Source organism: Gambusia affinis, linkage group LG23, assembly GCF_019740435.1.
Source record: "Gambusia affinis linkage group LG23, SWU_Gaff_1.0, whole genome shotgun sequence".
Lineage (NCBI taxonomy): Eukaryota > Metazoa > Chordata > Actinopteri > Cyprinodontiformes > Poeciliidae > Gambusia > Gambusia affinis.
The window spans coordinates 15,866,030-15,891,597 of record NC_057890.1 but is presented as its reverse complement, the minus strand read 5'-3'; the positions used below and the strand labels follow the sequence as shown (position 1 = coordinate 15,891,597).

General features: G+C 38.1%; 1 protein-coding gene across 11 annotated transcripts in view; it reads right to left on the bottom strand.

Moving 5' to 3' along the window:
- Window positions 1-25,568, bottom strand: part of sema3c (sema domain, immunoglobulin domain (Ig), short basic domain, secreted, (semaphorin) 3C) — a 73,435-nt gene extending 47,867 nt beyond the window's left edge. Inside the window, exons 1-6 of one of the 11 annotated variants that reach the window (XM_044108306.1) lie at window positions 25,455-25,568; window positions 25,101-25,202; window positions 24,098-24,213; window positions 23,017-23,208; window positions 21,680-21,744; window positions 13,959-14,025 (exon numbers count right to left, since the gene is read on the bottom strand). In XM_044108306.1, the coding sequence (XP_043964241.1) occupies window positions 13,959-14,025; window positions 21,680-21,744; window positions 23,017-23,025 (141 nt within the window). In that variant the 5' untranslated portion in view covers window positions 23,026-23,208; window positions 24,098-24,213; window positions 25,101-25,202; window positions 25,455-25,568. Of the gene's footprint in view, window positions 1-619; window positions 829-3,584; window positions 3,749-13,958; window positions 14,026-21,679; window positions 21,745-23,016; window positions 23,209-24,097; window positions 24,214-24,979 lie in introns of those variants that run through there. The other 10 variants (XM_044108308.1, XM_044108307.1, XM_044108304.1 and 7 more) reach the window with 10 other exon arrangements.

Here is a 25,568-nt window from a genome sequence, read left to right as displayed (position 1 = left end):
TTCTTTGCTTCAATAACAATTTTCAGCCATCAAGGAATAAACAGAACCTGAGTAACAACATGAAGCAGCAAAACTCCAAAACCAATATAAAAAACAGAAACGGCTCCAAAGCCCTTTCATTGAACTAAAATAGCCACAAAATGAGAATAAAAATCCAGACCTACTGTAAAACAGGTTGAAATAGTTGGTATTATTTCAATGTGACTTAGTAGTAATAAAGAAATCTGGGCAAAAACGATCTAAAGCAAAAACAAACATCTTCATGTTTCTGTTTTGAAATAGAAATCTCTAGCAGAGTTTGTCATTAAACTGCAGCATGTTGTATATTCTTATAAAGTGTACTTTCTAAAAGGGTCAAAGGTCAGCTCTAGAGAAACTCTATTTAGAAGTTTCATTGGGAAGAAAGACCGCTGACCGCTGGTTCAACCAGAGTGTCTTGGTGCAGAACGCCCGATAAAACAAAACAAATCAGAGACATTTATAGCAAACTGACCATTTTAACCGCTCCTGGTGTGTACTGGACAGACAAATTTAACCAAAAACTCAGAGTAGAACATCATGTCACTGCTTTACCCTGTTCAAAATGCACCCGTGTTAAATATGGATGAGGCAAACCTACACAAAAAAAGAAAAACAGCTGAAGAAGCGCTCCAGCTGCCACTTGTTCCTTCTCCATAACTGGACAAGAGCAGCTCAATTATTGATGGATGCAGGAGCTGCTCTGCGCTGTGGGACGTTATCTCTCTTGCAGTGCAACTCTGGAGTTGCAGAAAGAATCGACCTGCTTTTTGCACTCCAGCTAGCTGCTACAGCACCTGTGTTGTACAAACCCACACTGCACTAGTGACCTTCCTGCATGCAAAAAACAAGAAATATGCATTATTTACTGCAGTCTGAATCTCTGATCTCATTACTTATGAATGTGTGGTAAAAAAATAATGACACGAGAAAAGAAAGGTACATGATTGCACTGAAAATTTTAGTTTGGGGTGTTGTAAACAAATAGGTTGAGGCGTGTGTTTGCGTGGAGAAGTGACTGATGATTGATGGAGAGCCGGAGTGGAGTTTAACTGTTCAGGTGCAACATATGGAAAACTGATGAGGACTGAGATCTTTTTGGCTCAACTTGAGAGCAGTAAAGCAGCACGAGGTGCATTAAAACTGCTGCAGGGCTTAGAGCGCAGCATCAGCTACACACACACACACACACACACACTCTGAGTACCTACCCAACCCACAGCTTAGCCCTGCCCCAAAACTAACAAATTTTTTAATGCATTTTGAGACTTAACTGTGAAATATGACAGTTTTTATAAAAATGAACGCCATATGCACTACTTTAATTTACCAAAGTTAGCAAATTGGCCATAATTATCGTCACTGGTTACTGCATTATGATTTTAAGATAAATATATAAACATTAAAGACATATCCTTGCTGAAAAGTAAGTTAATTTTGTCTTATTTCAAGTGCAATAAGATTTTTTGACTAAAATATAATTGGTAAGATTTTGTGCTTTTCCAGTGTTACAGAATACATCGAAGGGAGCAACAGTGAAACTCAGCACAGAAACTGAGAAAATGAAATACTGGACAGGATGATTACTGAATGAGGAGCAGGTGGTTGATTAGAAACACGGTGCAGCTGTGACAGATAACCAAAGTCGAGCAGGGCAGACGGGAGAAACCAAACAGCAAAGTAAAGCAAAACCCCAAAATAAAGTTTCAGATATTATAATGGGGAGCAGGATCCCCGAGAACAACAGTGACGGTGTGGAAAACAAAGCAGACATCCAGCGAGCCACCAGGATTTACCCCGACATTCCTTTCAGGCACGCAGCATCGAAACAAAGCAACAGCATCCACACCCTGAACCCATCTGGAGGACAAAACCTGCGTCTTCAAACTGCATCAAAACAGGCTGGACTCTACTAACAATGGGCAAACACTGCAAAAACACAAAACCCTACCGACTATTTTTAGTACAAATATCTGAAATAAGACAAAACTAAGATATAATCAATAATTCTTTAATATTTATGAAAACATACCAACTCCACTGGCAATTATTTTAGCAGTACTTTTCGATCTATATTAAAGAATTGACTTAAAACTATTTCCTACATCTTGCTGAAACTTGTTAGTTACACAAAAAATCCTTAAGATTTTGTTTCTGAATGTTTGCCCATTACTTGTCTCCATTTTAGTGCAAATCTTTTAGTTCACTTGAAATAAGACAAAACTAACTTACACAACATAGGAACTTGTTTTGAGTCAGTTCTTCAATATTGATGAAAAGTACTGGTTCCACTTATAATATGGCAAAACTGTCTTCTTGTAAATAAAATAACTGCCAGGTATTAAAGAATTATTGACTATATCTTGCTGAAAAGTAACTTATAAGTTAGCTTTGTCTTACTTTATGCTTGCACTTGAAACTAGATTGTGTTTTTGCAGTGACAGGCGTTTATTTTAGATATTTTACGTAAAGCGATCCTCTGAACTGTGGAGCCCTGACACCTACCACTCCCTGCTTGCTCAGAGAGACGCTGATCTACCAGCGAGAGCCTCTGGCATTGAAATGTTGATCTCACAGCTGCTGAACTCATCATGGTGGGAGTTCAACTCCTGAGCGCTCTGTGACATCCCGCCAGCTCTGGTTCAGACACTTTCACCTCACATCAGCAGGCATGAATGAGGTCCCGTCCGCCCTGAAGGCACCGCCGATAAAAGGTGCATTACCGTTTGAGCAAAAATAATAAATACTCCAATTCATTTTGCAAAGTCGTTCAATCAAAAACTCCAGCGCGAGTCTGCCAGGAATCTCTGCAGCAGCAATTAGATGCTGCTGCGATGGATGTTGTGTTTTCTCTGGAGGGTGATGATAATTGTGTTTATTATCTCCTGTCCTTGGCTTTCAGCCCAATGAGTTTTCCGTCAGAGCAGCCGCTCATAAACCCATATTGTGGAACACAAATTCCTTTTCAGTATAGATTTTTGTTTCCAGGGATCCCATCTGCTCCCAGTTATGTTTTTTTACATAATTCAGGGCACCCCCCCACCCCCATCTGGCTTTTTGCGCGTGAATAATTGAACGTTCAGTGGTAAACAAGTTGCTCTGTGTCCCGGCTCTAACGGGACAGCGGGTGTTCATACCACACCCTGTCAGTCAGTTGTCAGTGGGGTTGTTGCAGCCGCACGCGCCTTTAAACTCATGACTGAGCAGCAGCTCAGGTTATATATTCAAGCCTTCCTTCATACCAACTGATTATGTAACTTGTTTGGTAATAAAAACACTAAAAGTTTGCTTAAATGTATTCAGAAGACGTTTAAAAAGGTCACAATTCTGTGGCCAAGCAATGAGTCATTCTGGAAAATCATGCTGCGTTTAAATATGAAACGGGACTCCGATGTTTAAAAGAAGCACAAAGTGATTCTATCGCAGTCAGATTAAGTTTTATTTCCCAGTGGTGGGACTCTGCACCTGTTCGCCCGCGGCCCACCAACTTCCCTCTGCATCCAACAGGAAACGACGCACCGCAGAGCAGAAGCCCTCAGAGTAAAGGTCCAGGAAGAGGCACTCACCTTCCAGGGAAGAGCCTGTCCCAACCGCAGAGAGGACGCCCACCAAACGAGACCCCAGCTTATCCTGAAACTCCTCGCTTCAAGTCTCCAACAGTGACAGGAAGAAATCCATCCAAGTGCTCACAGAGCAGGTTTGACTGAGCCAGATCAGGACAGAGGAGAGGAAAGAGGGAGGAGGAGAATGAAGAGACGAGTGAGCCGGTGTCCTATTACACTCTCCGCTCATTGCCCCCTCCTCCTTCACTCCTCCTTCCTTCCACCGTCCTCGCTCTGTTAACTAGAGAGCAAACAGATCACTTTAACAGCCCGGAGCATCAGAGAAGGACCCAAACCTCACACAGTGATGGTGAGGCATCACAGGTCCCATGCATCCATCGGGCTCACTGCTTTTATTCTGAAAAACTGGCACAAAAATAAATAAATCTGATTTTATTAAAGCACATTTCAGCAGCAGGGCAGTTCAATGCATTTTACGTAAGAAAAACACAAAGTTATAAAAAAAAAAAACATTGAACAAACAGTACATTTTGATGAGTGCTGCCGCCAAAATCATACACATTAAATATGTTGGTCAATGTTTCATCTTCATTTCTGGTATCTTAGTAAATTATGATGCATTGAAAAGTCTATTTGGTAAAGTCAATTTTTTTCCTCATTCCAACAGAAATAGGTAGATTTGTCTTGAGGCACTTTTCAAAATAAAGTGTTTCCTAAAGGCCAGAATACAGAAATATTTTTAATCCACATATTAAAGCTGCTATTGTTGCTATTCCATTATTATGTTTTCCAGCTGCATACAATCAGTTTATAGCACAATCAATATCAGTTGTTTAAAATTTTTTAGTATATATCAAATATGACTTAAAAGAAGTTTTACAAACTAATTTAATGCCTTTAAATTGGGCCTCTGTCTCTTTAAGAACCTTTTTTTCTTTCTGAAACTCCGCCTTTAGGAAGTCATCACAACATGGTTCCTCTATTAACCCGTTAAAGTTTTTACCAGCTTTGCACTGAGAAATATCTCGTATAATTAGAGTTTGCTAATTGCTGCTGGCTAGTCTGAAGGACCTGAGAGGAGGAGCTCAGTCCTTTGAGGCGGGGCTAGGTCCGCTCTCGCGCTTTGCACTGCTGGATGGTTGCCATGGAGATTAAAGGATTTCTCAAACATGTATTAAAGAATCAAAGCAACTCTCCAGGTATGTTTCTGATGAGGGAATAACATGATGTGAAGCTCAAAAGAGTTGATTTTAGATAATAAAATGCTGCATATACAAGCAGCCGCTCTCAAGTTTAAGTTTTTCCCAACATTATTAGCATATTGAAAAAAAGTGTTGCGCGCATTTGCAATGAAAATGCAGCTGCTGCCACCACCTTATTTGAGTCCAGTATTAAAGACTTAAGAAGTCTCCTTTTGGAAGAAGCTTTATAATTTAAACGAAAGCAAATGATCACACTGGCTTGCGCATGTTAAAGATTATGGATGAACGTTACAGGAGTTGGTATCTTGGCTTCAAATAGAGACACTTTGCTTTGCTCATGCATTCCTTCTCAAACCAGAGTTTTAATTTGAAAGGCTTTCCCTCAGAGGAAGGATGGATTTCATGACTGGAATAAATAAAATGGATTTTTTTTGGCTCCATTGTGGTCTTCCTGGTGAAAGAGAAACGCTGAAACCAGGAGAATGCATCTCGACGCGTGGAGGAGAGATCCTGTGTGACGACTGGAAAAACACACGGCTAAAACAAACGTACAGTTAGCATTTTTTCTGTGAATGAGCTCGCCAAGGAGACCTTGCTCAGCGATACTAAGTAAGTAAACCATGCCAAACCTGCGGCAGCTTTCGTTTCTGGACAGATTTTGTGGATTCAGCTGAAGCAGAAACGCTGTAAACCAGGCCTGTTTCACCAGCAGAATGTCCTCGATCCATATTTCCATAAAATCAAAAGCTCTTTGCAGATTTTCCTTCTTCACTATGTGTGCATGTATTTGTGTCGCTGCAGGTATAAGCCAGGATTGGAGATTTTTTTTTTTTTACATTAGCTTTCAGGGAAAGTTTGTGTCATTTGTGTAAAATAAAGCAGTTAAAAAAAAAAACAAAAAAACCCACCGGGTCTCTAATGAAAGTGTCTGACAGTCAGAAAAAATGAAGCTGAAGGAGGAGAAAAGAGGGGATCACTGGTGGCTCAGACAGGAGAGAATAATTACCCCTCTCCTGCACAAAGGAGCCAGATTTACGCCTCTCCAATTAAAGTGTCAGGATGGGACCACTGGAGCGATGGCGGCGTTTTCATTGGTACGTGAAACCTCGATTGCTTTATCCTCATAGGTGGAGGAGAAAGGAACGAGTGGGTGAGTGCAAAATTGAGATCAAGCATATCCTTTACAGGCCCCATGACACAAACTGGGCTGCAAGTTAATTTAATGAGAGCGGTGAGGTAACAGACTCAGGTGCATCCGGACATGAAGCACAGCTACTCAGACACCCGCTGGACAGCTAGCCATCATATTATATCTTTACAAGTTTTAGGGTTTTACTCTCAAATTACATTTTCAGTCAGTTGGTTTGTTCCAATCTGTGTAGCTCGACAAGCTGCAGGTTTGTAGATTTTGAGTTTGCAAAGCATGAAATTCTGCTCCTAATTAATCTCTTTCCCATCCACGCGCGGCCCTTTGAAGAAGCTGCCCCTCGTTAGCAACACAGATGTTACGCATTTGTCACAAAGAAACCAAAAGACAGAAGGCCTCCCTCCTGCACAGCTGACCGTTTCACAAGCAGTTTAACAACTTAAATATCAACAAAAGATTGTATTTCATTGAAATGTGCTTCCACTCCTGCAGAAACATGTTTTGTTTTTTTGAGCAGTGGGATTGTGAGCCGTCAACCACCGAGAGGCAATCAGTTCCCGAATTCTTTGCAACCAAGAGACACAAGACAACCATGGATACAAAGGCACTATAGCAGCCATCAAACGTATTATTTTTGGATTATGGGAACCAGAATATTGCAAATACTGTGGAAAACATGCATAGCAAAACCCCAAAATCTTACAAACTATTTTTTGGTTGTTTTTCTAACTTATAATTAACTTTTCAGCAAGAAATAACTTCAAAAATGCAAATACGGTTTAGTGCAAATATTTTATCCCTCGTTAAGTAAAACAAAACTAACTTACAAGTAGTTTTTCAACAAAAATATAGAAGCTTGTTCAGAGTCAATAATACCTTGAAATACCAGTTCAACTGCCAAATGTTTTAAGTCATAAGTAAAATAATCTCCAAGAAGAATTAATACTTTGTTAATAAGTTACTTAAGTTATTTTTGTCTTATTTCAAATGCACTACAATATTTGCACTAGAAACGAGACTATAAATACTTGGTAAGATTTTGTTTTTGCAGCGTAGGAGCTCGTTTTAACCACACACAAAACAACGGATTAAAAGTGGCACATTTTAGCCTCGAGTCAACAACAACCATCAGATTTTGCCACTACTGATATTGGGTCATGGCTGTAACAGATCCAAGCAGGAGACCCAGACAATCCTCTCCCCAGTGGCGCTTTCACCTCGGCCCAGGAGCCCAAGGCGTTCTCAGGTCAACCAGCAGGAATTTCTGGGGCCTCATGCATAAAAGAGAGCGCAGTTTTCACAATAAAACTTTGCGTAGGGAAAAATTTAGAAAAGCGCGGCGCACAAAAAAAATCGTATGTCTAAAGCCATGCCCACCTTTCCTCTGTTTGTAGCAGTATAAGTATTTCTAATAATAATAATTATATATATTATTTAAAAGGTGCTTTCAGGGAACATAGGGTAACCTCACAAAAATAAAAATAATACATTTTAAAGAAAGAAAGAAATCCAAATAGTAAGCTCTCTCTTGCTCTTATCAGGGAAAAAAAGTCGACTTTTCCACCATTTTCTGTGCAATACGTTTCACTTTGCACTCAGACACCGACACAGGGCCCTGGTTTGTACTCAGCAGCATTCTTTCCTCATGAAGAAAAGCAAAAGTTCAAATGAATTTGAGTGCGAACATGTGGACAGGGTAGAGCTCACTTAATTGTTCCCTTCCCTAATTTAGTTTTCCCTTATTCCTGCCTTTCGGTGCCAGACGATGATGGTTTTTTTGTTTCATCTGCAGAGCGAGATCATTCACGCCTGATGTCCGTATTTAGCAACAAGACCACCCTAGACAAAAACAGAAAACTCGCTCCAGATTTCTAGCTTTCTCTGGTCATGTGGGTTCTGGTTGATGACTTCAGACACTAAGTAAGAGGGAAGGAGTGGAGGAGGGAAGGCAGGGAAATTTCCTCTGAGCCGTTTTGACACCAAGCGTGACTCTAGGAGAAGTTCTCACCTCTTTCTTTACAGGGTGGCGAAATCCCTCATGGTGAACCTCAGCGGCTGAGCGGCTGGACTCGAAGGATGCTGCCTGTTCCTGTTTAGCCTTCATCAGATCTGCTCTTTGGGGCCCTGGCAGCTAATTGGTGATCCCATTATTCACCTCTCTGTCTTTTGTTTTCCTCACTTTCAAAAGCGTACAGAAACGTCAGACAGAATATGGGTCGACTGCTCAGAAGGAATGGATCTAAACTCCAAGCGGTCGCCTTAAAGCGGAGAAATAATGAGGTTTTTTTTCCACACTTGCAAAAAAATAAGTGTCATACCGATCATTGCGAGGTTCAGTGACCCCCTCTGTTTGAAAAAAACTGAAGCTCTACTGAAATTTTTGCATTTCACCATCAAGCAATGCAGTACGGTAGTTCTTATTTTACTGAGGGGAAAATGAACATTACTTTCTTTAACATAAAAGAAAGTCATGAGAATTTATATAAAGTGAATGATAGAGAACATCAAATATTTTGAAACTAAGGGATTTGCTTAATATAAAAATATTAGTTTTGTTTAAAGCTAGAAAAAGATTATTGCCAATTTATTTACAAAAGTTATTTGTCTTAAGTAACAAAAATTACAGAATTACTTATGATTTCAAAAGTAAAACAGTGTGTAATGCTTTCAAACAAATGTGAATTTAGTTGTAAAACTATGGAAAGTTTGGATGAGGAGTTGGAAAAAAGGCTCCATTATAAATCAATTGAACATCTTTTCAGTCCCTCCAGGATTTTGTGATTCTTTTAGTGATTTTTTGCTATAAAAATCAAAGTGTTTGTGGAACTAATTTGGAAATATTTGCGCTTATTTATGACAGTAAATTCGACGTTTTATTTTTTTTCTGCATAGAACATGGATTATAATCTGACATCAATAAAGGCTGAGGAAGCTGTTTAGTACAAGTAAGAAAGTTTTTCACAATTTTTGAGAAAAATCTGTAATAAACTCCCGATTACGTATTAGCACAAAATCTGTTGTTTTTGTGTGAATTTTGAAAAACTGCATTAATTCTTAATCTCACTTAGTGTTTAGTGTAGAATCTAGAGGGCCACATAAAATGCTATGGCGGGCCAGATTTGGCCCACAGGCCTGGAGTTTGACACCTGATGTAAAGCATTTCGAACTACCTTGCTGCACAAATAAACTCGACATCCTGCCTTTTCCATTTGGGCTCCAGTTCCTGGATTAAAGGTGCAAATATTAGCAGCAAACTTTGTAGTTTGAGTCAATAAAACAAACAGACCTCTGTCACTTTCATTGTAAAGGAACCTGGTTCTGATCGGACCCACTTCCCTTTCCTTTCCTCAGCAGCTGTGTAACATGTGAAACACAGTCTGAGCCTGGATTCATAACACACTTTGTGTATTCACACCTAGAACTTTATTTGACCAATAAACTTAATTTACTAAATTTTACAGAGGCTGTTCTAGTAATTGTGGTTTTCTAGTAATTGTGGTTTTGAGCAGCAGCTTTTTACGAGCTTACAGTTTACTGGTTTCTGCATGAGACTCCAGAAAATGTTAAACTGGGATGAAACGGCTCGCCTTGATGGCTCTGATGTGGACACAGAAAGATTTATTCCAAAAGATTGTGTCCAAGAATTTGGCTTTCCTAAAAAAAAGGTTTGAAGAGGGAAAAATAGCATGTGATGGTGACATGTTTTATCAGTTTGTCAGTGGTTAATTAAAGCCATGCAGTACCTTTATTCCCCAAACCTGAGTTATGTTAAATGACTGAAGGTACCCGGAAGCTGCATTTACGATGTGCGAGACATTTCTTAAAGAGTTAGCAAATCATCTGAATCAAGCATAAACTCATCTAATTCAAAACCTTCAACAGTTTCTTCCAGTAGCATTTCTACTTGCACATATAAACAATTAAAAAAACACAAGATGGATAAAAAAGGAGCTTTGCAGGAGAGGTGAAAATGTATCACCAGGCGAGAATAAAAGTCAAATTTCTAAGAATACTACTTATACATAAGTATTGCTGAGGTCAGAGGTGAACAAACAAGAACATAATTTATATATTAGAGGTTCATGTACAGTCAGTCTGTTGTGTTTTATAAAACGAGGAGCACTTGGAAAAATTTATTATTTTAAAAATAAAAGGTGATGTACTATCACCTTTTATCCACTATCCGCTCTTTAATTAGGCAAACTCACATTATTATACCACCATCATCATATTAGTTGAAAATGTTCTCAAAATGACAATATTATCGTTAATCGCAATAACTTCTGGGAAATTTGCTAATGTGACATTCCTACTTCTGCATAAGATTCTCTATTTGGGAAATTTCAGTTGAGATTTTTGCAAAATAAGGAAGATTGATTAAATCACAAATGTGTGTCGGGATGAACTTCAATAAATGATGCATCTTTCACATCACAGCTGTGAAATTCCTGTTTTTTTTTTTTCTTCTGAATCTGACGGCCTGGAGGTGGCGTGTTTAAGGGAGTTGTTTGAAAATGTTGCTCAGAGTTTGTGGGAGGCTGATAACTGCAGAACGATGCAAGATTAGAGCAACTGGCAAGGAAATCAGGACAAGTTGTTGGACTAGTGCAGGCAACAGCTGCTGGGAGGAGAGAACTGGAAGCAATTCTTGGAGTTGTAAAGATGTAAGAACAATTGAATTTCGAAAGCTTTTTGCCACGCAAGCTCTGCTATTTCACAGAAAGTCCCTCTCCCCCACCCCCAAACAATTGCTTTTATGTAATTAAAGTGCAACAATGAGCGATGAGTCCCAGTGAAAGGTGAGCGGAAGTTCAGGATATGTAGGAAAACGGTGACCAACACATTGTAGCTGAAGCTGTTGCCTAAAAAGACTGGAGACTCTGCAGGTCATCAAACAGCTCCCCAAAAAGCAGATAAAAGCTTAAGCTAAGTGGTGCTAATAGGAGCAACACAGGGAGAGGTTTGTGATGACTGGAGCTTTTCTGATGAAGAAAAGCATTAATCACTGAAACGCATCAAGCAGCGTAAAAAGGGATTTTCTAATTCCTCTAACATCTCCAGCCGAGTCTGGGTTCTTCATCATTCCCCCCGTTAATCATCAACACGTCTTCCTGAAGGACGTTTCAATTACTGAAATGCATCAGAGGATACGGGGGCTTGTAATAAAGAAGAATAATGTCAAAGTGTGATTTTAGTAAATCTATTGCCTGACGCCGACATTGATATTAGTGTAAAGGACAGCTGTAGGTTTTAAGAAATGAGTCTGGATGTCGACATATTTCATGCATGTGGAGGTGGAGAGCTTTAAGTTTAAGGCGGCCATTTTTGTTGCTTACATTTAACTGGCAGATCAGTGAGAAATCATAACAAAACTCAAGTCAGATTATTTGGTCAAAACATTCGTACTCATTGGTTCTTTAGCCCCGTTTTGTCTGAATTTTCTCCCAGGCAACTTGGTGCTAACTTTGATATCCATTTAAAATTCGACAAACAAGTTAGTTCAGTTGATAAATTGAGTTTTTAACCACCTGCGGCTTTTAGCCAAGGTGAAATCTTGTTTTTGTTTTTAGGATTTTGAAGGAATTATCCATGCTTTCATTACATTGTGATTGGATTATTAGATCTGAACACAGTCTGGATCATTTTAAATCCCTTCTTAAAACTTATTTTTATTAATTGGCTTTTAATTGAGGCCATATACTGCAACTTCTCTATTTTATTTACTTGTGACTTTTATTTTTTGTAATATTTTTTCTCTCTTCATCAATTTATTCTATGGTGTCATTGTTTTTATGCAGCACTTGTTAAATCTGTTTTTACAATTGCTATGTAGATAAACTGGACATTGAAAAATTATTTGATCAGATTCACTCATATGCACAAAATGTCCAGTTTTCCAAATGTAAATATTCACAAGTATCACCAGGATTAAATGTAAAGTCAGTATATTTTGATATAATGGACAAAAGTTTTTGTATTGATCTCATTTTGCACAGTAAGACGAAGCAATAAGTTTCTAGATTTTGTGTCATAATTAATGATCAATGTTGAAAATTATGCTTAAATCTAAAATTAAATAAGCCGCATATTTAACTTAAGTATAAGTGTACGTGATTAGAAGAAAAATAAAATATTACTGCAGGAAAAAATAAGATTAAAAGATCCTTTTATTTGCTTCTTGTCATCTTAACCTTTTGTTTCTGATTTTCTCCATGACAAGAACGTTGAAAACGTCCACGATGTTACTGCAGCAGCAGAAAATCTAATAGATTGGAAAGATAAATCTAACAAAAAACAAGAGAAAGTTGTTTGCATGAAGCACATTCCTCCCAGAAACACTGATCGTGGTTTACATGGCTGCAGCTGATGCTGCAACTCCACATGCTTTAAAATAAAAACCTGCCTGAGGATGAGGAGATTTTGTTTACAGTTTTTATCTTTGGGTAGCTGCTTCAAATCCTCTTTCCTGGAATTTCAATCAGGCAGAGAGAAGAGATTTCTCTTCCTGGTGAGTGAAAAGGTCACTCAATATTTGCGACTCTGTTCGATTTGCATGATGCTGAAATGCATCCACTCGGCGCTCACAGGTTTATTTCAATTCTCACGGGTCGTGATTGTCCGATTGAGCCTTCGTTAGGGGTCGAAGGTCAACTGTCTTTCACCGACTGGGTGTCAATCACAGGATGATCTCCCTAAACCATTAACGGTGCAGATTTTCTGCTGTCACAGCGATCCTTCCCACCAGTTAAAACGCAAAATCTATTCAAGATCTGAATGTTTTTAGAAAAATAGAATGATACAATTGTTAATATTAACAGAAATTAAGGTTTTGTTTTCAATTTATTTCATGATATATTTAACCAAATGACATAAATCAACTTTTCAAAAGTTTTTTTGAATACGATTAGAAGTACTTGACTGTGTTGTGACAAGCTCATTTGACAAAATGTAAATACCTGTCATTGTTGGCGCTGCTTTAACCACAAAACATTTCTCTCTGCCAATGTAAACACATTAAAGAACCCCAAAGGCCTCTTTTCTCCATCATCTTAAACACCAGCAGACAGATTAATGCAACATTTTTCAACAATAGTGGAACTGTTTGAATTGTACCAACGGATGGACACCCAAAAAGGTTTTATAAGTGCTGCTTTTGACGACCAGAGACCTTGATATTAACTCGGAAGTTATCAAAGATAGATATTGTACAGAAGAGGATTAGGGACACTTTGAAAAAGAATTCAGACTTTAAACTTAAAATTCTGACTTTTATTTTTCTAAGAATTCTAAGAAGTCAGAAACAAAAGTCAGTTATGAGAAAAACAATCCGAGAATTTCTGAGGAAAACACTTCAGAATGTCAAGAAAATGCCAAAATTCTGAAGAAAAAAAAGTCTAAATTTTGAGGGAAAAAACCCCGTCAGAATCCTTAAAAAAACGTCAAATTTTTTACAAAAAAGCCACTTATCCTCGTCCATATCACTGCTGGCCACTGTGCTTTTTTAAAATTGAAAGAATTGACCAGCTTATTACTTCGAGAGCCAGGCTTCCCTGGAAATACTCGACTGAACCGTTAGGTAATAACAGGTCAGCAGATTCCTTGCGGCCCACACACACTACCTGCATCCAGGCCAGATGTGCCAGGAGCCGCAGCCCCACATCCAGTGATGCGTGACGAAGGGCTGAATTTTACCAAAGGCCAAAGGTCAAGTCATATCCCTTTCTCGACCCTGGCATTAGACTCACGGATGACGTCAACTCCCTGGTGTTGGGAGTGCAAGGTGAGTGGAAAGCCTTTGACACACCAAACGCTTCCCTATGGATCTACAATCCCAGCAACTGCTGACCGTGAACCTTCGGTTCCCAGATACCAAACTTAAATTATCCAGCCCCAGAGGATGTGAGAACGTTCTTCGTTTCACCTTCGCTCAGCGCTCCCCTCTTATAAACAGTCCTCATAAACCCGTAACAGCCACTCAGCTGGAGGGACAATTTCATAAAAGCTTAAGTTGCATTTCAGACGACTCACAGATTTCTTTACCAGTCTTTTGTCCTTCCTTTGCTGGAGGTTAGCATCCACACCAATGTTGCGACTCCTGAGAAACAGAAGAGCATTCATCAGATCGGAGCGCCAACATGACAGGAACCCAGCTGATATACCGACCCTGGGTCAAGCATCGCTTACAAATGACTTCTCCTGTAAACTTCCTGCTACATTATATGCTTGCTGAGGTCAGAGGTGAACAAACAAGAATGACAAATTTCAAAATAAATCAAATGCTGATGGTATTCTGTCACTGAAAAACCAGATTTCAATTAGATTTCATTCATTGTAATGGTCTCAGTTAGGCTGGTTGATGGATGATGAGTTTGAACATAAAATCTGCAGACGCTGCTTAGCTGAGCTGATAAATAACGTTACTTCTAACAGCTCTGTTGTATCCGGTTGCTGCAATGCATCCTTACTGTCATTGACCCCAAATATGTGCAAGATGGATCATCAGCCCTTCACAAGACAAACAAGAAAAACACCTTGAGGGAAACTCAAGACCATTCATCTGACACATTATTTTTTGTAGCAAACTTTATGGTTAAATAAAAATGACATTTAAGGTTAAGCTAGCAGAAACAGACTCATTTATAGATTGATTTCTAAATGTTTAACAGTAAAGTGGAAGGATTATATTCACTTCCTTGAACAAACACAGACTGCAATAGATTTAGCGGTTTTCATTTCACTTCAAAAACAAATTTATTCATCGCAAAAGGAGAAATAAATAGATTATTTAGTGTGGAGCTTTACAAACCTCTTTGTTTGGATCTGATTTCTCCAATCCAAGCAAGGTCTAAGTTTAGGTGGACAACATTACACTTTACTTTAAAAAGGTTTGATCTTCTGTCTTGCTCTCTTTAGTTGTGCAACTTTGTGTTTGAGACAAAAGTTTCCCATTAAAAAAAAACAATAAAGAAATTTGAGGTTTAAATCTGAAACACAGCTAACAGGATGCTAACGCACTTGTGTCAGTCAGAAAGAAAAGTAAAAGGATGCACTATGGGAAGAAAATATGCAGGTCAAATCTATGTGATGCTCTGGACAATGTTCTGCTTTGACATGCACACTCTGTGTAATCAGTGTTAAAGAGCATAAACACTTCTTATAACCAGCAGCAGCTGAGTTAAAAAGGAAAAGTGATATCACTGTGCTTTCAATCCAAGGCCTACGATCTTAACCCTAAAAACTCGAGCATGTGGAACGATCCAGATGGCTACCGAGCGCCACAAAGCAGAAAATGTTGACCACACAGATTCAGCATGCTCTTAACTCCAGTTCATTTGCCTAGAAAGTTTGTTTGGGAAGGTGTGAATGTGTAATAAGCAGACTGTGCTGTTAAAATTCCTGGAAAAAAAGTCAGAATCCTTAGAAAAGTTAGGATCCTTAGAAAATATCGAAATCCGAACAAAAAAAAAAAAAGGTCAGAATTCAAGATCTCGGTTTGGTTGATGTGAACTGTGGTGGGTTTGAAAACAAAAGTGTGAGTCTAGCCTTAGCGGGAGAAATGAGAAATCCTACAACCGTTAAAATTTGGCGCTGTGTCATTTTTGTTTACATTTTGTGAATAAGGAAGTTGCACTCGTGTCTTTTTCAGAGATTTTTATGTTGTTTCCTTCAGCTGTTCTTGGTGCAGCGCCCCCACCTGCGAGGAGGGGAACGGGTTTCTCAAAGGGTTTGGTTGGTTTGACCCAATGTAGTGAGGAAGAGAACAACACAAGCTTTTTCTCCCCAATCAAACAGAGTCTGATAACTTTGAAGTGTTTTTATTGATATCATCAGCTCCAGAAGTTACACATTGAAAAATTTTAAAAACTCTTGGAAACTCAATTTACAAGAAGGTTGTGGGTTAGAAACCAGGCCTGGGGTCTTTACGCCAAATCACTACAGCTAAAAGAACCTGAAGTATTTTGAAGACTTATTGGAGATTGTCCTCGGTCTGGGACGGCTGATGGAAACAGATTTTTGAGCTGAACTAAGCAACTAGTAGGCAGTAGAAGAAACTGCTGTCGTCTAATATTTTAGCATTTTTAGCGTTCTTTTTTGCCAAAACCTCCCAAACTGCAGCTTGAACTCTTCAAGGTGAATGGAGATGTGCAGGAGGTATGCAAATTTTCTGGTTGGTTGCTTCCGTACCTGTTATTTACTTCTCAGTCTGGAGGCCCTAATGGTTAATTAAACCCTGAGTGACAAACTGATTGAGGCCCTGACAGTTTAATCAATATGTACAGGATTAGTAGTGAGACTGCTATCTGAGGAACCCTCAGCTTTAATTATCGTGACAGTTTTCCTCGGTGGTGTTGAGCACAGAAATCCTGCTAAGTCTCTTTTACCTTTCAGGTAGACTCATTTATCAGAGCATGAAAATGAATCGTATATTTTCAGAACGCCGTCTTGCAGATGATCCAGGAGGATTAATGCAACATTAATCTGTGCAGTGTAATTTTTCAGCTGAATCAAATTTGCCTATTAAAGCCCAGATGTTCTCCTTATCCTCTGCCACAGAGGCCCAACAGCATGACGGTAATACGGCGTCTTTCAGTAACCTCAGGAAATCAAATTTTCTCCTCTCTGTATCAAATTTAATATCATTTACCAAAGCTTCTGGGGGCCATTTGTGCTTTCCAGTAGCATTAGTGTCTCCTGAACTTTAACATTATTACACACTATCATGTATTTTTATTGATTTTTGCATGACATGAAGTGGAAAAGGTTTCTAAAATAATATCCCACGCTTCAAATATCTCATAAAATTTATGCAAGAGTTACTATTAATTCACCCTGGAAGATCCAGACATAGAAAAACAAACAAGTTCAAATTTTGAGTGCGTTTTGTAGGAGTACTGAAGATGGAAATATGCTTTCAGATTTGTTTTTGTAACCCTTTGTGAAAGTGTTTTGATATTTCATATTATATGAAACATGTTCTGCATTCTTGCGCCATCACCGAAATTTTTTAAAAGATATTTTGCTCTTTATTAATTATATAAACAATAAATTGACAAGTAACCCTGTGAGAGAAACCTGTCTGCAAATTTCCGATCCAGTAGCAGACTGAACGATAGGGTTGGCTAAAAAAACAAACCCCAAAACAGAAATAAAGTTTTTTTGTTTGAAATAGAGATGTTATAAAATGCCACTTGGGTCTGACATGGTTAATATTCCAAGATGCCATTCATGAGTACGTCTGTTTTACTTTGATTTTTATTTCGTTTCGCCTCGTTACAGCTCAACCTTTGACCTGTCTTTCACTTATTCTCTTGATTACCGCTATAGACTGAGACCTTATAGACGTCCAAACATTCAATCTGGAAGATCAATAACCCACTCAAACCAAAAGTGCTTCCAAAAACCAAAAGAAAAGCCCCACCCAGCCTGCGTGGAGCTTTAAGAAAATGAGCTGCAGTTGGGACAGAAGCCAGGAGGTTTAATTAGTAAGAGGCTGTGCGAGCCATGGGACCATCTCCACCTCCACAAGATGAATTGTCCTAATTGGCTGGGTGAAAGCTCAGGGATCCTCCCAGGTAATTTCATTCAATGCTTGGATTGATTGGGTCAGAGTTAACCTGTGGACCCAGGTTCCCAGAGGAACTGTGTGGTTTTTCTCCCCACTTCCAGATTGAGTTGGACATCTATCCATCAGCCAGATGTGAGTCAATCTCTACATGGAAGCAGAGCCGGTATTTCACTCATCATCAGTTATTGATGGATGTCAATCTGCAAATTCACAGGACACGTGCCGCTTCAGATTCCCCAGCCATGAAGATTTTATTTTTCTGAGTTGCTTTACCACAAACGACAAGGTCACTGGCACTGAATTTTATCTTTAAGGCGAGAGGAGGGGCAAGAAGACAAGCCAAACAATTACAACTATCTATTCTGAGTGTAGTTCAGTTGTAATATAAACTACTCGAAGTAACTGCATTACATTTCAAAATCAATAAAAATTACATTGCACCTGCATAAAAGGTGAGAGCTCTGTCTTGACTAAAGAAAATCAATTCATACAAAATGTTGGAAACTTTTTAAAGCCCTTGAACCTTTACACATTTAATCTCATGTTATGTTCATTTTCCTGCTATAAGGGATGCTTTTTGTTCAATAACATTTTATAAGAAACCTTTAATTGTAAAACAAGACAGTACAGGTAATCCGTTTAAAGTGATTTACAGACTTGGTCTTCATTCACACGGCAGATGTTGATGCTTAATGCTGATACTTGTATTGTTTTATTTATGTTTTTGTCGTGGTCGTTCCTCCTGCTAATTAATAACGTCTGTGTGAACTGGTTACGTCTCCAAAGCGACCCACATGCGCAGAAGAAGAAGAACGTTGACGTCGCACAGCAGCGCATTGGTTACAGAAGTAATAATGGATGAAGATGTTAAGCATCTCTTTAAAAGTTTATTCAGCAATGAGAGTCAACAGTGTTATAACAAGATAGAGCTTAACACGACAATTTCAGATGAAGACTGGTTGGATATGTGGAAAACACATCAGACATCCACCAATTCACGGATATGGAGGAAGTTCACATGGAAAAACCTAATATGATTTTTCATCATGGCTAAAGTCCAGAATAGATATAAGGGCACAAACATGGGGTGTTGGAGGAACTGTGGATCAATGAGCGCCGATCATTCTCACATATTCTGGAACTGTCCTAACATTGTTCAATTTTGGAAAAACGTACATGAAACTGTGGAAAAGGTTCTGGGATATGATATCCCTATGAGTAGTGTGGTACTATATCTTTGCAATTTCAACAATATCAAAGTAAGTAAAAGACAGGTATCTGATTAAGATATTGTTAATAGATAGCAAGAAAGCTATTACGAGGAAACGGGGAGAGGGAGATCCCCCTCGTCAAGAACAATGGACTGAAATAGTAGAAGAAATCTACATTATGGAAAAACTGACATCGTTTGAGACTTCAGCAAACACAAATGGAAGAAAAGTGGAAGAAATGGACAACATTCTAGACAAAAGATAGCGACAAAAATAAAGAACTAGACAAACTAGATGGGACAAAGGTCAAATAGAGGAACAGCTCCCAAGCTAACGTTTTATGTTATGTTGATTGTAAAGTGTTCATGTACATTGTGTATGTAAACAAAAGCGAAAAATACTAATAAAAAGTTCAATGATAAAAAGATAAGGAAGATGTTAGACAAACCAGAAAGATAGCTAATACCGAAAGTTTTTTGACATTGACAACGTCTGTCGGATGACATGGTGACAAAGTTTTCAGCCATTATTTTCGTCCTGGTTTACCGTGTCGCAGTAATTTTCACGCATGTCTCACCTCAATAACGTAAAAGTCAAATAAATGAGACACGACAGTTTAGACTGCAGATGCTTTGAAAATAATCCGATTTGAATTAGTTCCACATATAGAAGTGGCACAGATTATATTTTTTGGGGGGGTGAAAAGATCAGAATTAGGTCGTTAAGTCTGCAGTGAAAAATTCAGATGCAGGTTGGATATGGGCTAAAAAATTGATTTAATAATATAAATAATAACTGTTCAATCAACATATTCTCCCATCACACACAATCATTTTGGACCCGATTATGAAACCATGCATCTTTTTGCATTTATCTCACAACTGTTGCATTAGTGTATCTCAGACCATTCCAATAAAATCCACTGAAGTTTGAAGAAAGGTAATCGGAGATCAAATCTGGAACAGCTCAAGATCATAAAAACCGTCCAAAGGCAGTGAAGTTGAAAGCTTTGAGTTCCAGTGATGAGCGTGTAACAATATAAAACCCAATCAGTTTTATATTTTTTGACTTGGACGTCTTTTTTTTTTTTTAACTCTCATTTTCAACATTTGACCCCATAAATAGCCATGTGAAATTCAATCCGCCTGCAGCGTTGCATCTAATCTTAAAGCAGCCAAAATGTAGGCTTATGAAACGCACATTGACTGCTAAGGTCAGCAGCTGCAGACAGCAGGACAGGAAACTCTGGCTTGCATTAGGAATGAATCTCAGCCTCAGGCCGGCAGTAGCACTGCTGAGGCCACATCTGAATTTTTAACATTGTTTTCTTCTGTAAAACAATCATTTTTGCAGCTTAAAAGATGGTCTACTTATAGAAATCCAATAAAGCAAGATGGTTTTCTTTGTTCATGTCACTAATTTAAGCATTAGGATGTATTTTATAAATCCATCATCTCTATTCATTAAAGCTTTCATCTTTTTTTTAGATGCAGACATTCTGAAGTAACCACTCTGCAGAATTAATGACTCCCTGCATGTGTTCAGTCATTTTAAATGGCTTTTTGTGTATAATTGGTATGTTTACAGCACAATTAATCAGCTCAGAAGCAGCAGCATGTAGGTTTTTTACATTGCTCTGAACACAGAAGATTTCCCTCAACAGTTATGTCCACTAAGTCCAGCAACACCCTCCTACTGGTGCCAATTTTTTTTTTTTTTTTTTTTTACAGGCAAAGGCCTTGAGATTCAAGCAGGAAGGATAAAAGAATAGGTTTATTTCATTACACTTTGAAAATTTAGTTTATATGGGACACCAGTAACTTTTCAGGGATTAATTGTTGTTTTAAATTTGCAGCTGATTAATGTGAATCCACTTTGAAAGTCAAGTGTTCATTAGCTTTGTGTTTTAGGTAACTGGGAGATGAAGGGCTCTGGGCAGCAGAGGAAAACAGAGACATAAAGTGGTTAACTTGTACCAATTTGTGTTAGGAAAAGCAGAAGTGGAGCCTCCTGCACAAGAGTGCCACAAGTGCTTTCTGAACAGTAAGTCAACAACAAAAGACTTTGTCTTTTCCAGCAGCCATTGTACAGAGCATACATGAATAAAACCAGCAGGAGCTACACTTGTGTTGCTAGGTAACGGTATGGGCTTCACTAGGGTTGCCAGGTAACGGACAGTGCCCGCTGATTTCTGACTTCATGTTCAGAAGGTTTTTGAAACAGCTAATCTTCAAAACACCAAAAAACTTTAATGACTGGGTGTTTTTTTTCTGTAGAAACCCAAATGGATGAATAAAAACATGCCAAGTATGAATTTGGCATCATAGGTTCCCTGTAAGATTAAAAGAAGGGAGGCACATTATTTTCAAACTGGTGGTGAAACTTCAGCAGATGCTGAGATCATGGAAAAAAAAAAAAACTCAGGAAAAACAAATATTCTGAGGCAGCAAAAAGGGATGAGGAACAACAAACATGTGTAATCTCTGCAGCATTCAATGGGAACAATAAGAAAGTGACACAGAGTTGGACAGATTGAATTTGTTCTTTGAATCTGCAGTAAAATGCACTGACCAGGTTCAACACGAAACCGAAAAGATGACTGTGAAAGGAGCTGAAAATATTTAGAGACTCATATGGGATGGGGAATATTTCTTGGAAGCAGATCTAACAAAAACTTGAGGCAGACGGGAAACAGGCGGGTCAATGTGACAAATCGACAACAGAAAGGAACGCAAGACATTTAATAAAAAATGGTCAGGAAATTAAAGGGGCAAAACTTGAAACCTGAAACTACATGAATTTAGGGAAAATAGTTGAAATCAACATTAAATGTTATAAAAGGGTATTACTGTGTTCATAGAGAAAATGTTAGAATAATGGAGGTAGATTTGTGTTTTTTTTTCTGAAACAAGTAATGTGATTAACACTTTGAAAGCAAGTCATGCATTTTGATGCTCATGTTGCATACATACCTCAGAAAGTTGACCTGATTGGGTAAAACCAGTGTGAGTTTTGGATTCAGCGCATCTAAATGATCCTAAAAGAGTTGAAAAACAGACCAGTGTTATATATTTGGATAAAGAAAGATGTGGTGTGGTAATTTGCACACTTTAATTTGGAAGAAGACGACAAGGAATGAATAAATTAAATTTTAAAATCTTTACATTAGTTTCAAAGAAAAGTCTGTTCATCTAAATATTAAAATAATTTTAGAAGAGGAACACAATTGACTTTGAAATCATTGTTTAGAAATGCAAAGCAAAACATAATCATACAAATAAATTTAAAAAAGCAAGTACAGATTTTGTTTCTGGAATCTAGTTTTAAACAGTCACATCAAGAATCACAAAATCAAGAGGAAGAACAGATTTTCTTATAAAAGCAAACTTAAGACAAATCTTTGTTGCCAATTTTCTTATTAGCAGTTTACAGCACTGAGTTGTTTGTCTTGTTTTTGACTTTATTCACAGTATTCAGAGAGGAAATGAGAAGTGAGAAGTAGAAAAGACTTGCAACAAATGTCTAAAGAAACCTGGATGTCTAACATCGCGCACCGAACCTTCAGCACTTTGAGTTTGACTTTTATTTTTATTCTGGATATTTTTATTTATCAAAAACATGGAATAAAGAATATACATTTCCAGTTTCCTAACTTTGCAGTTGAATCTTCATTTTAAGGTTGTTTCACTCTATAAAAAGTGCTATGAAGAAAAAACAGGAAATACAAATATGCTCTTTTCACATAAACTCAGTGGATAAAATAAATCACGAGTGCAAGTAATTAAATTTGTATTTTTGCATTGATCTCTGGTAGTATGGAGACGATAAGTTTATGTCAGCTAAAAAAAGAAAAAGAAATGATATGCCTGTTGCTATGTCATATCATAGCAACAGACAGGATTTCCTGGATGAGTTGGTGGGATTTAGTGAGGAAAGATGGCGCTATCTGCAGGATTGCTCATCTTTTGCATTCCTGAGTTTACAGCAACATTACTTCTGAAAAACAAGACGTCTCGTTGAAATAAACTGAGACTGAAAGGTTAGGATTAAAACCCCCCAGAGAATTAGAAAACAACAATGCGTCTCATTCAGGGATGATCTTTGTATCCCTGCCTGCTGACTGAACGCATCTGTGGAGCCACTTCAACACAAAACAAAACAGATGTTTTGTTTTAACGTCGAATGCAACCCAGGGCTAGTAAATCAGTTGTCTTTGTTTTCTAACATTTGCTTCCTCATAAACACGTTTCCAGGGATTCGACAGCAAAATCCCAAAGTTTAAGGTCAGAATGAGGGCAAGGATATTTACCAGCAGCATTTCTTTAGACGTCAGCAGAGTGTGCTGATGCCATCCAAACCCAACGTGTGGAAAAATGAGAGAGCAAGCAAAGTGTGAGTCAGTGGTTGGTATACGGCTCCCAGGGGCCCAGTACACTTCTTCACAGTCAGTTTGAAACCAAACACATAATGAAGCAGGGCTCTGGTGAATTCGCCTGCGCTCCTGGACACACACACACACACACACACACACACACACACACACACACACACACACACACACACTGCAGCAGATAGTTTGAACTGTGCGAAACAAACTGCTCTCTTCTTACTGACGCCGCGTTTCCTGAGTTAGTTTATGCTAAACCAGTAAAAGCAAACTACCGTTACTACAGTGAAAACAAAACTGATCATTCAGGACGATTAATAACGTTTTCCACTGTAAACATTACAACGTGCCAAACTGGCAACTTCATCTGGAGCAAATTTGGGGTCAACCAGAAAGACAAACATGATTTTGTAAAATCCAGGGTTGAATATATTTGTTTTTACTGAATTCCTTGGTTTTGGTTCTTCTGTTATTTATTCAAAAATAATCCAGGTTGACAGTCTTTTCTAAAATAAATTTATGGAGGTAATTTATGACCTTATCTGTATAACTTCAGGTTTATTGATTTATCCTATGTGATTCAGCATATGGCAAATATGAACTCAATATTATAAGAAGAAAAATTAAGAATACCCTTTTTCACCTTTTTGTTTAGGAAGTAGCTCATGGAGGAATTACTTTTCTAACCTCTGGCAGATCGTAGCTGTGCTGCAGTGACAATGCTAACTTCTATATCAATAAAAAAAAGAATCGGTTTTAACTTTAAAAAAAAAATCTTTTTACTATTTTGCTGCTTAATTTGTATTTGGCCTTGAACAAATGACAATTTTTTATTTCTTTACGCTCTGAAGCGCTTTGTGTCATAAACAAAAAATCACTTCCACCAACTTCCAGATTTAAGGGGATTATGTGCAAAACATTGTGCCTTTCTTTGGAAAACCAAATTGCAGACAAGTGCTCAAATGACACTTTTTAAAAATATTAATAAAAAAACAAAACTTACAGGCTGTAGATTGGAAGAATCCAGTGAGACACCAAGCAGAATCTGCAGCAAAGTTACTAAGGCTGGGTAGAGAAGTAACAGAACCAGATGAACTCATCAGGGGGAATGTGGCACAGCTGTGGAAAAGAAAACCAAACTTACAACAATCAGAAAAATAGCAAAAATATACAGGAAACAGGACATAAGAATAAACTAGTAAGGCAACACCTAAAAAACCGCAATAAATGCAGAAAAATTTCTAGAATATAGCAAGATATGTGGAACATAAAAACCCCAAACACATCTCTTGTATCTTTGTATTTAAAAAGTAAAGTTGCATGTTTTATGCAGCCTAAAAAAATGCAACACTGTAACACATAGAGGTATGCTTCTTGACATTATTTTATTCTGGCATCATGCTAGTTCATAATATAAACGACAAAATATGAATATTTACAAAATAAAGACTGAATTCTGAGTTTGTAAAATGTGCTGCTGACTAAATTCATATTGAAAACTATCGTATCAAATATTGATTCGAAACAAAATGTCAATTTTAAAAACATTTAGGACTGAAAGTTTTGTTATTGTCAAATTATAAAAAAAAATTATATAAAACAAAGGACATAAAACATTTTCATAGTTAATACATCAATTCACCTGAAGAAAATACCTTTAATATCCAAATTGTATATAAGTTACATATTTTAAAGCACTTTTTCAAGCAGTGTCATGAAGTAATGTGGGTTTATGAGGCTTCTATAATGGAAAACATCTGCTGCTTCAGGCTGAAATAAACAGCCTTAGCTAAAGAGCTCATGGGTAATCCCGTTCACATCACTTTGCATTTATACTAACCCAGCTTCTAATATAGATTTGATTAAAAACAAGTGGCAGTCTCACTTTTTAAACACGTCGTCCGCCCACAGCGGCATCATCGCTCTTTTATGCTCCACCTGCGGCTGAGCCTCACCAAGTGAAATCACGTCAGGGACCCGGGGGGCCCTGCTGAAACACAGCATACCTCAACTCCTCTGTGAATCCGGCTCCCCTTCATCACAGCACCTGATAAGACTTTTGGGAAGGTAGGGCAGCGTCGTTTTCCTCAGCCTCCTTATCAGAAATCCTGCTATTCCCAGGAAATTGTTGGTGGGAAAGTAAAACTTAATTAAAACGGTGGTGAGAAACGGCTGACGATGGAAAACATATTACAGTGAAAAACAACTGAACTGATTTTAAAAGTTTGCTACATAACAGCCACAAACATTGTTGGAGTTTATGTACGTATTTTCCGGACTGTACAGCGCACCATACTATAAGCCGCAGCCACAATTTAAAAAAACAAACAAACAAAACTAAAACAAAACTGGAAGCTTACATCAATAACTCTCAATTTAAATGTTTTCAAGAAATTTCCCCGTCGTGTCTGCTGCTAGCATGTGCGTATTCTAAATTGAAATTAGCATGTTCTTCTTTGATTTCCAATTTTGAC